At 52.7% G+C, this 13097-nt stretch overlaps 1 protein-coding gene across 4 annotated transcripts in view; it reads right to left on the bottom strand.

Annotated features, from left to right (window-relative positions):
• The window catches only part of CUNH19orf44 (chromosome unknown C19orf44 homolog), a 23940-nt gene extending 10948 nt beyond the window's left edge, over positions 1–12992 (bottom strand). For all 4 annotated transcript variants that reach the window (XR_007344309.1, XR_007344310.1, XM_048795071.1 and 1 more), the window contains exons 1-6: positions 12912–12992; positions 10674–11442; positions 8084–8414; positions 4015–4088; positions 2701–3205; positions 1252–1347 (exon numbers count right to left, since the gene is read on the bottom strand). Coding sequence is in view for 2 of the 4 variants with exons in the window: in XM_048795071.1 (XP_048651028.1) it covers positions 1252–1347; positions 2701–3205; positions 4015–4088; positions 8084–8414; positions 10674–11441 (1774 nt within the window). In the remaining 2 variants the exon portion in view is untranslated. The remainder of the gene's footprint in view (positions 1–1251; positions 1348–2700; positions 3206–4014; positions 4089–8083; positions 8415–10673; positions 11443–12911) is intronic.
• Between the last annotated feature and the right edge of the window lie 105 nt (positions 12993–13097).

Raw genomic sequence — 13097 nt, 5'->3', positions numbered from 1 at the left:
AAGAGCTAGTCTCACTGTTGCCCAGTCTGGGCTCAAACTCCTGTGCTCACCTGACGCTCCTGCCTCAGCCTCCTGAATAGCTGGGACCAAGGTGTGTGCCACTGTGCCTAGCTAAAAACACATTTTCTGAAAATATAAATAAAAATTTTAAATTAAAAAATTGGGGCTAAGGCTGGGGCTGGGGCTGAGTGGTAGAGCACTTGCCTAGCATGTGTGAGGCCCTGGGTTCAATTCTCAGACCTGCATATAAATAAGTAAAATAAAGGACCATTGACAACTAAAAAATATTTTTTTAAAAATTGGGGCTGGGTTTGTAGCTCGGGTAGGACACTTGCTTAGCAAGTACAAGGCCCTGGGTTCCACCCCCAGCACCACAAAACAAAAAAACTGACATTTAACTAAAAATATTAAATCTGATAAAAAACAAAAACTCTGCTGTTTATTTAGTATTAAGACTGCTGAGCAGTGGCCCACGCCTGGAACGCCAGCAGCTCGGGAGGCTGGGGCGGGAGGACAGCAAACTCAAAGCCAGCCTCAGAACTCAGTGAGACCCTGCCTCTAAATAAAATATTTACAAAAGGGCTAGGGATGTGGCTCAGTGGTCCAGTGCCCCTGGGTTCAGTCCTTGTACCAAAAATATGTGTGTGTGTGTGTGTGTGTGTGTGTGTGTGTAAAATCTCTGAGGCAGTAAGTTTCCCCAGGGCTGTGGCAGGTCTGAACTGGAAGGTGGCTTCTGGGGCACCTTCATCACCTCCAGGTGGCTAGCACTCTTCCCAGACCACAAGGACTCCTTAGTCTCAGCCCAGGACGCAAAGGCCATGTCCTGTTGCTGTGACTCAGCACTGGCCAGTGTCTTTAGGGGATAAAACTAAATATGTGCAAAAAGCTCAAACAGAATTCAAATAAAAGCATCTGCTGGGGCAGAAGGGGTGAGCTGGGGGGAATTATTGAGGGCGGGTGTTTTGATGGCACTGGGGATGGCACCCAGGGCCACGCACATGCTAGGCCAGTGTTCCTCCCCTGAGCCCACCCCAGCGCAGTGAATTGCCTTTAGGCCGCCTGTTGGACATGGGTGTCCTTTTGCAGGTGACAGAAGGTTCGCAGACACCCTCAGGCTGCCATCGGGGATCCTACTAACCACTGAAATAATTCCACCAATGGATTCTTGAATGCAGCATTAAAGAAGTGAAACACTTCCAAGAGATGCGCCCACTCCCCAGGAAGGACCGCCACCGCCAACCAGGCTCCTACCTTCTATGGCATCGGCACTGACGACGTGGCTGGCAATGGGCACTGGGTCCACGTAGGAACTCCCAAGGGCAGGCCCAATGGCCGCCATCCCGGCCGCTGTCCCAAGCACAAAGAGGAAAGGGGTGAGTGACGAGACCTGGGATTGCAACCTTCTTGTCCCCAAGTAAGAACTGAAGTGTAGCCCACGCACCCGTCCTCCTCTCTCTGAACATGATGGCCACGTGCTTGCTTTTAGAATCTTTCTCTTTAAGTTTTTCCTAAACCTTTTTCGGTGGTTCAGCAAAGGAGCCACTGGTTGGCGTGACCACTGCAGCTCATAGTGGCTGGAGGTGTCCATCATGCCAGCCTGTGTTCCACCAGGTGGTCTAGTGACTCAAGAATGTGTGCCCTGGACGCTGCCCAGCCAGCTTCCCAGAGACCGCCTTTCGTCTCCCCTCTCGCCATCAGGCCCAGCCCAGCAAAACAGTCCCCTGACTCTTCATAGTAGCATCTCAATTGCCACAAATATGGACAGAAATGCATGTGGTGCCCCCCACTGGCTATGTTATCAAACACTGGCTCGTGGACACGGTGGGGACACAAAAGTTCCTGAGTCCCGGACCCCAGGTTTAAAACATGTTTTCATGACTCAGGAGACTGAGGCAGGAAGACTGCAAGTTCAAGGCCAGCCTCAGCCACTTAGACCCTGTCAAAAAACCAAAAAGACTGGGGGCGCAGCTCAGGGATGAGCCAGTCTAAATGGTCATCTAGATCAGGAAAGGAAGCAGAATATTAAAAGGAAGGGAGGGGCCTTTCCACAGGAAGAGCCCAGCCTGAAACTGGGAATGAGAGAAGCGCCTAGAAAGTCACACTGGGTGAGGAGCAGTGTCCCTTCCCGACATTGTAAAGACAACGTAGAAACGGCGAGAGCAGGAGGGAGCCGGCCACGAGGGTGCAGCCGAGAGCTGGCAGCACGGAGTTCAGAGCAGCTAACCCTGAGCCGGCGCCCGGAGGCCCTCGGGGCTGGAGGCAGATCCTCGAGGGACACAGGCTGGTGGGCACCCTTCCTCGCCGGGGCTTCCCCACTCCCTGGAGTAGGGCGTCGTGGGTGCTGGAGGAAGCTGAGCAGCACCCTGGCCTCCACCCAGCCCATGCCCGGAGCACTGTGTCCCCCAGTCCCAGCACCAGAACTGCCTCTAGTGTCAGAACTGCCTAGTTAGGAAGGGCTGCGTGGTGTCTGGTTCTGGAACTTTCCTGTATGCCTCAGAGCTGGGGAGACACTGGAAACACCCAGGGCAGCTGCGCCTCATCTAGGAAAGAGGAGCGGGTGCCAAGCCCCCCCTGGAAGCTGGCTAATGACAAGAGCCAGATCCCAGCAACCCCGGCTCTCCACGTGCTTCCCGGGAAGCCAGAGATCACTCCCCAGCACCTGTCCTGGCCACCCAGGTCCCCAAAGGCCGCCACACTCACCCTTGGTCCACTGGTAGGTGAAGGCCGGATCCAGGGTCTGCACGGCTGTTTCCCTCACGGTGACCCTCTCCACGCCCCGGCCGCCCTTCTTCCTAGCCCTGGGTGGTTTGTGGGGGTCTGTCCTCAGACTCCTCGAGCATTCCGACACGGTGGCCAGTGTTCCGTCCAGAGCTGCCTCGGAAGGAGCCGTTGGCTCGGAGGCCGGGGGACTCGGCGGGCTTTCAAAATCTTCCGAATAAGCCGAGCCCACGCTGTCCTCTGTGGGCGTCTCAGATGATGGCTTCGCGCTGGACACACTGTCCTGCTGGGCAGCAGAGGCCAGGCTGGCACTCAGACGCTCTGAGACCTCACTTTCAGTGGGGAGGCCCTCGTCCCCAACCACAGAGGTGGCCTTTCCCTGAAATGCTGAGCTCCTGGGCAGGGCATGGCTTGGTGCGTCCAGTCCAGCAGGTGTCTTGTCGGGGCGGCTCCTGCCTGGCGTTCTCGCCCTCTGAGTGGCTCCTTCCTAAAACGAAGGATGGCAGAAGTCACTGGAAAAGGAGTGTTCTAAGGATACCACATTTGCGTGAGCAGGACACCTCAGCCATCCCCCTGGGAGGGTACACTGGTCCCCCTGGAGTTGGGGGGGGGTGTCGAGGATGGAACCCTTGCCCAGGGGATGCAGAGGATGGAACCCAGGGCCTCGGCGTGCTGAGCACGACCATGGAGTGCACCCCACCCCAGGACCCCAGAGATGTTTAGCGCAGGGTTTTCTAAAGGGTGAGAGTCACAACCCTCATGACGTGGGACATGTTCAGGCGGCACACATGTGAAACGTTAAGTGGCATCCTATGTATTATGGAGATGTGCAGGTGGTTACACGGAAGTCACCACGACCAGGACACACGTGGCTGCCTCAGCCTGGATGTGACTCTGGGTGCTCTGAAGGGGGTGGCTGTGATCACCTGCTCACCTGCTGGGCTTGTTACCGCCAACACCAGAGTCCCTGGACTGCAACAACCTGTCACCTGGGGCCAGAATGTTCTCTAGCGAGAACCATCCTGTGCTCTCCAAGACTCTTGAGTACATCCCAGCATCCACCCCCCTGCTCCCCAATCCTAACCACCAAAGTGTCCCCAGGTGTGCCAATGTGCCGCACGCAGGACCACTGGCCTAAATAAAACCTTCCAGCCTTTCTACAATCTAGAAGGACCAGTGGCCGGGGGCTGTGGCTCAGTGGTAGAGCAATCACTGAGCAATCCTGAGGCCCTGGGTTCCCTCCCCAGCACCACAAAAAACTAAAAAAATAAAATAAAATGACTCCAATGTACTTACTTTCTGTTCCAAGTCTGATCTCTCACTGACGGCCGGAGACAGGTCATCAAGGGATAAAATATTGATTCTAAAATCTGTAATTTAAAAATTAGTAAGGCAGCGTTGACTCCTTCGTTTACTCCACAAATGCTTAGGAAGACAATGAAGACATTCAGTCCCTGACCTCGATTCGTAGCACAGGGTCAGCAGCTTTTCTCTAAGGGGTTACAGGGGAAATACTTCCAGTTTGGGGGCACACCTGTGACTGCAGTTGGCCCTCTGCATCTGTGGGTTCTGCAGCTTGGATTCCACGGAAGTCAGATCAAACGTATCTGGGGGATGCATTTATCCCACACATGTACTTTTTTCTTGTTATTAATCCTAAAACAATACAGTTGCTGGGTGCAATGGCCCACACCTGTAACCCAGAGGCTCAGAAGGCTGAGGCAGGAGGATCACGAGTTCAAAGCCAGCCTCAGCAACTTAGCAAAGCCCTAAGCAATTCAGCAAGACCCTGTCTCCAAATAAAAAATAGAAAGGGTGCTGGGGCTGGGGCTGGGGCTGAGTGGCAGAGCACTTGCCTAGCATGTGTGAGGCCCTGGGGTCAATCCTCAGCACCACTTAAAAATAAACAAACAAAATAAAGACATTCTGTCCATCCACAACTACAACAGAAAAATTAAAACCTGGCTCAATGGCTAAGCGCCCCTGGGTTCAATCCCTGACACCCCCCCACAAAAAAAAACAACAATGCACTGTATCAAGTATTTGCATAGCATTTACACTGTATCTAGGACCAAGTCCTCCCGAGGTGGCTTAGTGTGCAGGATGTGCAGAGGTTTCTCCCATCCTTCTGACAGAAGGGACTGGAATATCTGTAGGGTCCTGAACCAACCCTCTGCAGGTACCAAGGGACAACTCTACTCAGCCAGACGAGTGTGAAAGCAGTCACAGATTATGTGTCACCTAAGGGCATGGATCGTTCTGATAAACTTTTGTCTATAGAAACAGACAACGGGCTTCCAAGCCCCCGGTCTAGACAGAGCAGATGACATAAGGCACCTCAGGGAACTGGTGACAAAAATGCCATGGTGTGAGGGCTGGACAGCAAGGGGCAGCCTGGCAGTGGAGGGAGGGGCCCTCAGGCCCAGGTGAGATGTGGCCTGAAGTGCCTAAGTTCTCACCTGACAGCCAGTGAAAGGCCCAGGGAGACGCAGAGGGCAAGGGCTTGGCCACAGCCCCGGGCAAAGGCCCTGGCTCCAGCCCAGGGGTGGCAACCCCTCCTGACTCCCCCAGCAACGCCACTCAGGTGGGTACAAAGACCTGCGCCACCATGTTTTAGGAGACAAAGCCTGTGAACTAAGACCTCCTGGTGGTCAGGGGCAAAGGCAGCATCGGGTGTCTGAGACTTGCACTCTGGGACAGCAGCGGCACTGGGTGTCCATATGGTCACCAAAGCCAACTCTCACAGGCACCGCTGTGAGGCAGCACCAGCCGAGGGGCTTCTCGTGGACCATTTCACTGATGCCCCGTTTTACAGACGAGGAGACTGAGGCCCAAATAGCCTGAGATGGCACAGCTTGCTGGAGGGGAGGCTGGTCATCCACCCCTGGCATGCTGGACTCCAAATGTGGACTCACCGTCCCCCACTATGTCCCTCAAGGCTGCAGCTAAAGGACAGAAGGAGACACTTGGCCACCAGGGGAGACTGCCCCCAAAGAGAAAGAGCAGAATGACAGATGGCAGGAGGTAGGAAGCCAGGGCCTGGTATCAGTGCTGGCTCTCTCCACCAGCTTAGGCCCACCTTCTCATCTGTGAAGGTGACATGGGACAAGCTGAGGACCCCACTTACTACCCAGCCCCTCGTGCTGGATTCCTCATGTGTACGACTAAGGATCAGAGTCAGGAACGTATATGCCAAGTGGCATCTGGCAGGAGGGGCCCTGCAGGGGCTCCAGGGAGTTTCCTCACATCCGTGATGCCTCAGTGAACGTGTCCCCAAAACCCTGTGTTGGTGCCTAATGCCCAATGCAGCAGTGTTGGGAGCTGGTACTCAAGATGCAATCAGGTCCTAGCGACTCTGCCTTATCAATGTCTGTAGCTCAGGAGTAGGTTCATTATAAAAGTGAGTTCCGGCCCTCTTTTTATTTTTTTGGTCCTGGGGATTGAGCCTAGGGGCACTTACCACTGAGCTATATCCTCAGCCCTTTTTTTAAATTTTTGAGACAGGGCCTAAGTTGCTGAGGCTGGCCTCAAACTCTCAATCCTCCTGCCTCAGCCTTCCAAGTGGCTGGGGTTATATGTGTGCACCACGGCTGCCACCCCCTCTTGCTTGCTGGCTTTCAGCCTCCCTTGGCCTTCCACCTTGGGATGCTGCAGAAAGAAGCAGCAAGACACCAGGCAGCCCCTGCATCTTGGACGTCCAGCCTCCAGAACCATAAGCCAGATGAACCCCCATTCTCTATAAATTACCCAGTCTGTGATCCTCTATTATAGCAGAAGAAAACTAAGACACACAGCCTTGAACATACCTGCTTTTCTGTGGCTGGGCAGGGCCACTTGGAAGGGACAGACCCTTGTTGGGGATGCTTCACCACTCACCCTAGCAGATCTTTGCTTGCCGAATCGTGGGACTTTAACTTACCCACCACTTATTTATTTATTTATTTATTTTTTGAGACAGGCCCTACTAAGTTGCCCTGGCTGGCCTTGAACTCCCAGACTCAAGCCAGCCTCCTGCCTCAACCTCCTGCCTCAGCCTCCTAGATGGTGGAAACACAGGCCTGACTTGCCCATTAGTCTTGGACTGACTCCACTTATGGCCGTGCTGGTCCCTGGAGGGCAGGGAATATGTTTGCTTGTTTGTTCTGTCCTTGCCAACATGACACCTGGCACCCTCTGCCACACATCGGGCACTTATGAGACAATTACTTAACTTTGATTTGGTGATAAAGCATCTCAGAGGGAAAAAATAAATGTTGACTTCAAAGCTTTTTTCCTCCTCTTCTGCTCTTAAGTATTAAAAATAATGTTGAATAATGTTGAAGTAACAAAAATGTTTACTTTGACTACTTAGAAATTTGTTTTCTTTTCTGAATTTAAAAAGGAGGCAGGGGTACATGTCTGTAATCCCAGTGACTCGGGAGGCTGAGGCAGGAGGATCCAGGTTTGAGTCCAGCCTCAGCAAGACCCTGTCTCAAAAACATACAAAGGGCTGGAGGGCCAGAGCTCAGTGACAAAAGAACTGAGCTGCCTTTTCGATGTTTGTGCCTCTAGAAGGGTCCCCCCAAGTTACTGCTTCATAATTGGGCAGGGTTATTGGGATGGGAAGGGCTGGACATCTGTGCACCCTCTAAATCTCTGCTGAAGACTTGAGCTCTACTGCAATGGTCCAGCTGTCCCTCAGAAGCTGTGGAGACTGGCTCCAGGACTCCTGCGGAAACCAAAATCTGGCTGATCAAGTCCCTTATAGAAAAGGGCCCAGGATTTGCACAGAACTCAAACACATGCTCCCATATACTTTAAATTGTCTCCAAAGCACTGGGAATGCTAACACACTGTGGATGCCCTGTAAACAGTTGTTATGATCTACTGTATAAGGACAAGGGGGGAAAAGTCGCTGCATATTCAGTATAGAGGTCAATTTTTTCCCAAGTAAATATTTCTGACCTGCGAAGTCTAAGGGGTATTGAGGGGCCAGGTGTCTGTGGAGGTGAGGTCCTTGGCAGGTAATGGGGTTTGGAGGAGGTCAGGAGAAAAGAATCCCCGAAGTGGGATTGGTGTCCTTTAAAGGGCAAGAAGAGACCAGAGAACTGGCGCTGCCCACCACGTGAGGGCCCGGCAAGAAGGGGCCATCCCTACACCCCGAGGCGCGCTGAGCCGGTCCAGGCTGGGACCCTGAACCCTCACGTGCGACCTCTTGTTGCTCAGTCACACAGTCTGCTATTCCGACCCAGCTGCCCCACAGACCGCGGCTGGGCTCGGAGGGTTGTTTAAACAGACTTGGTTCAAGCCGGAAAGCTGCGGTGGGCGGCCCTGGCCCCGCCCTGCCGGGGGGTGGGGGGCTCGTAGAGCCGGGGTTAGGGGTTACCGTTCAGGCTGTCATCGGAGGCTTCCCCGGGCCCAGGCTCGCTCCTCCCGCTCCTCCCGGAGGAAGACGCGAGCTGGATGTGACCCATCGTTGAAGACTTTGATCTTGAAACCGCGGCGTCGGGGATGGAAATCGAGGAGTCGCGGGAGGCTGCGTCGCGGGCCGCCGGAGTCTGCGGGCAGCAGGTTCCCGACCGAGCACTGCGGAGGGCCCGGCGCGCTGACCCCCGGCGCGCTGACCGCGTGCTGCACAGGCCCAGGGTCTGGGAAGGCCCTGAGCTGGAGAGCTCCGCCCTGGACAGAGGGGCTCGGGGCGGGGCACGGATCTGACCCTACTTTGGTGAAAGAAAAGACAAGAAATTAGCAAACTCTGATAAATTAACTCCTTCTATGCCACAAGGGTGAGCTGGTGGGAAGCGCGACACCAGGACTTCAGCAATTCAGCGATGACCTCTGCGCCCTCCCGCTCTCCTCACAGCCCAGTCAAGGCACTTTGAGATGAGGTAACTGGGGATTAGAGAATGTGCCACAGGCAATCAAAAAGGTCACTTCGCTTTCAAATACATACTGTTAATTACTCTTCTCTTTTTTTATTTTATTTTTTTTTTATTTTGGGACAGGGTCTCACTGTGTTGCCAGGCTGGCCTTGAACGCCCCAGTAGCTGGGACCACAGGCATGTGCCACCATATCCAGCGCACACATTTTCTAAACTAAGGTTCTTCCAGCCCCAAGAGTAGGTAGTCTCTGACAGCCCAGGACGCCAAAAGCACCAAAACCAGCGTGCAGATCCTCCGCGCTAAAGAAAACCTTTCTACCACATCTCACCACCCGCCGTGGTAATTAAAAAGGAAATAACAAATGTTGGCCAAGACCTGAAGGAATGCCGACACCCACACAGGACCAACGGGGGCTAAGATGGTGCAGCGGCTGCCGTCTGGCAGGTCCTCAAAAATATTTAAACAGAATTACCGTATGGCCCAGCAATCCCCTCCTAGGTGTGCCGGTGGAAACAGGGACTCAGACACGGCCATTCACATGTTCACAGCAGTACCGTTCACGACAGCCCAAAGCCGGAAACAACCCAGGAGTCATTCAACAGACACAAGGGTAAAGAAACTGGTCCCCCTCTACAGTGGAATTCTCCCCCTCGGTGCCAGGGATGAGCTCGGGGCACTGCACCCTGAGCTACATACCCAGCCCTTTTCAGTTTTTGAGACAGGATCTCACTAAGTTGCTTAGGGTCTCAATAAATTGCCGAGGCTGGCCTCAAACTTGTGATCCTCCTGCCTCAGCCTCCTGAGTAGCTGGGATTACAGGTGTGCGCCACGCCTAGCTCCCACCCAGTCTTTTAGCTTTAGATCTAATCTTTTTGTCTACTCAGGTTTCTGCGCAGTTGTCCATGTTTCAATCATGCTTGTGCAATAAAATCTCCATAAAACCCCAATGGACAGGACGCAGAGAACTTGACGAAAGCTGAACACATGGAGGCCAACAGGAAGCTGAGCAAGAACTCGTCCACAGGCACCCCAACTCCACCTTCAGGACCCTTCCTGACCTCACCCTGGGGATCTGTTTATTTGTATCCTTTAAAATACCCTTTGCAGGAGATGTGGCTCAGTGGTAGAGCACTTGCCTTGTGCAAGGCCCTGGGGTCCATCCCCAGCACTGAAGGAAGGGAGGGAGGAAGGGAAAGAGAGGGGGAAAGAAAATATTCTTTATAATAAACCAATAATGTGTTTTCCCGAGTTCTGTGAGCCACTGTAGCAAGTTAAGCACAAAGAAGGGGCTCTGGGAACCCAAATTTGTGGAAGTTCTAGAGGCACAAAATTGTCACCGATGTCTGAAGTGGGAGACAGTCTGGGGTGCAGAGCCCCCCAACCTGTGCAACCTGCTGCAACCTCCAGGTAAAACTGAACGGAACCAGAGGACAGCCCCGGGGTCTGCTGCAGAGGGGCTGCCTGGCGGCTGGCACACAGCAGCCTCCACACCCCTCGAGGGTCACAGAAGCGACCCAGGGCTGGGTGCAGCTCAGTGGTACTGCACGTGCTGAGCATGCCTGAGGCCCTGGCTCCAACCCCAGAAATGCAAAAAAAGAGAAAGAGAGCGAGGCGGTCTGTGCCGTGGGAGGCCAGGAGGAGAAACGGAGTTTGATTTCCTCCACGTCCTCAGAGAACTGGTTACTGCTGCTGTTTGATGAGGGGCACAGAGTGAAAGCCATCTGGAGCACAGCAGCACACGCCTGCGGACCCAAGCACCCGGGAGGCTGAGGCAGGACAACCGCCTGAGCCCAGGAGTTCAAGGCCCGCTGGGCAACACAGCAAGATGTCTCCAAAACAAAACCAAATAACCCAAAGTGCCGTGGTGTACACCAGGCACAGACGCTGTGTCGCGAACACAGCGCAAAGTGTCCCAAGCGCCACCCCGCACCACGCAGACCCTCAACAGATACTTGCAATTGGCCAAAACCCTACCCTTTCTCATCAAGCTCTTCTCTCAAATAGTTTCTGGTGACATCACTATAAAAGTCATGCTATGACATCATGGTGGCAGTGATAAAGATGGGACTCAAACAAACAAATGAAAACCTCACCGCCGATGGTTTCACGCGCTCCTCCTCACTGACGGTAGTGCTGGTGAACCTCTGATTTAGACTTGTTTCTTTTTCTCTAGAAGATTCCATCAAGCTTCCTAGCAATTCTTTCATTTCCTCTTCATCGCTGTCTGGGGCATCAAATTTTCTAGCAGGTTCTTTCTGTCTGGGTGTTTCAAGATTCCTCTCCTTCCCAGCGTGGGCCTCGGGGGCTGCGCTACCCACAGGTGGCTGTTTCTTCTTCAGGAACCTACTGGCCTGCCCACTCTGCACACTGCTCTTGGGAAGGGGGGCTTCACGGGCTTGTTTCTGGAAAGTTCTGTGGGTGTGCGGCGAGGCAGGGCCCGAGGTGGCTCCCGGGGTGGATCTGTCCACGCTCCCGGCAAGACCGTCCTCCAGGAGCCGCGAGTCAGACTCCGTGTCAGACCAGCTCGTGGGCACGCTCTGCCGACTCCGGATCTTGGTTTCCAGCTGGGCCAGCTTCATGAGCGCGGCGCTGGCTCGGATCTTGGAGGCGGTGGCGAGGGGCCTGCCCAGGGTCAGCCGGGCCCCACTGCCCAGGACAGCATTGTCTTGCAGGTTTAAGTGCTTCTCACCTATAGTTTGGTTTCTTTTTAGAAATCTGCTTTGACCGGAGGCTGCTTGGGTAAAACTTCTACTGACTTTCAAGTTTCTGAGGTCTTCCATCCTTGAATCTTCTAAGGAGATGTCACTGAGGTCACTAAAAACACCGTGAGTAGGCGGGCTGGTTTTTCGTAAGAAAGCCATTCTAGGAGGAAAGACAGACCACGGCTTGTAAGAACACCTCCCGTTTGTATCGTGTGTCCAGGGCTCCCCCCTGGCCACAGAGCACACCACCTGCTGAGGACTGGGTATAGTCTGTTCCCCACGAAACTAAGTTGAAATTGGACCCCACTGTGGTGGCATTGGGAGCAGGGGAATAGATCAGCGAGAGGGATTAATGTGGGCTGGGTGCAGCTCCGTGCTACAGCGCTTGCCTGGCATGTGAAGGGCGCTAGTTCCATCCCCAGCACCACACACACGCACGCACGCACGCACGCACGCACACACGCACACATTCATGCTGCTCAGGCAGGACTAGGTTCATCCCCTTGGACGTGGGTGGTGACAGAAAGAGCCCTACCCCTCATGCTTTGTCTCTTCTCCATGTACTCATTCTCTTCTGTTTTGTACCTTCTTAAAAAGTACCACAGGCCCTCATACAGGCAGCTGCCCAGCCTTGGATTCCCAGCCCCTGAACTGTGAGCTAAATAAATTTCTTTCCTCTACAGATTATCCAGGCTCAAGTATTTTGTTATAGCAACAGAAAACAGATGAATGCACCACCCACTGCTCTGCAGTCCCTTTAGTCTTCTCTTCAAGCCCACCAGTTTTCAACCATGGGGGCTCCTCTTTGATGACTGTATCTAATCCTAACTACCTCTGAACATCATAGTTGGAGACTAAGTCTCAATATTCAAAATACCTCACAATGGAGATTAAATTTCAACACATGAACCACTGGGGTACCCACTTGAACCACATCAAACCATAGCCGTATGTATCTGCTGCCCCGTTAGTAAAGAACTTTGCAACAGCAATCAAAATGAAAAGCACATGGGCGCTGGGACCTGCCAAGTCCACACACGGGAACGTACCTACAGTGGTGCTCTCCCAGCACAGAGATGCCCATTCAAGGAGACTCTGGCCACAGTGTTTGCATTCACCAAACCCAAACCCATCCATAGAGAACTGGTGAGGCCCAGTAAATAGCACACAGACCACGGAATACAGGAGGCAAAGAGAGACAAGGCACAGGAGCACACCTCCTAGCCACAGGGACACTTCACAAGGACATGTGGTGTTAACTTTCACTAAAAAATGTTTCTTGATTCACCTTGACACCTGAAGAGGTCTTTTCTCCCATGCCTGTCTACTTAGAAATTGATCTTATTGTGATTGCCAGATTAAATACTGGACACCTAGTTAAAGTGGAATTTCAAGTAATTAATATTTTTTTAAAAAGAATGACATAGGGCTGGGGATGTGGCTCAAGTGGTAGCGCGCTCGCCTAGCATGTGTGAGGCACTGGGTTCAATTCTCAGCACCACATAAAAATAAAATAAAGATATTGTGTCCACCTAAAACTAAAAAAAATTATATATATATATATATATTTTATAATATATAAATAATATATATAAAGAATGACATAGCCATTCTTATGGTGACATATACCTATAATCTCAGCAACTCTGAAGGTTGAGGAAGGACCATCTCAAGTTCAAGTCTAACCCAGTCAACTCATTAAGATTCTGTCTTAAAATAAAAAAAAAATAATAATGGCAGCAGAATAGAATAGACATTATGACTGCTGTATGTATATAGGTGACTCTATGACCAGTGTGATTCTGCAATCTGTAC

The sequence above is a fragment of the Marmota marmota genome, unplaced genomic scaffold (assembly GCF_001458135.2).
Source record: "Marmota marmota marmota unplaced genomic scaffold, marMar, whole genome shotgun sequence".
In the NCBI taxonomy this organism is placed as follows: Eukaryota; Metazoa; Chordata; class Mammalia; order Rodentia; family Sciuridae; genus Marmota; species Marmota marmota.
This window is presented reverse-complemented; position numbering and strand designations above follow the sequence as displayed.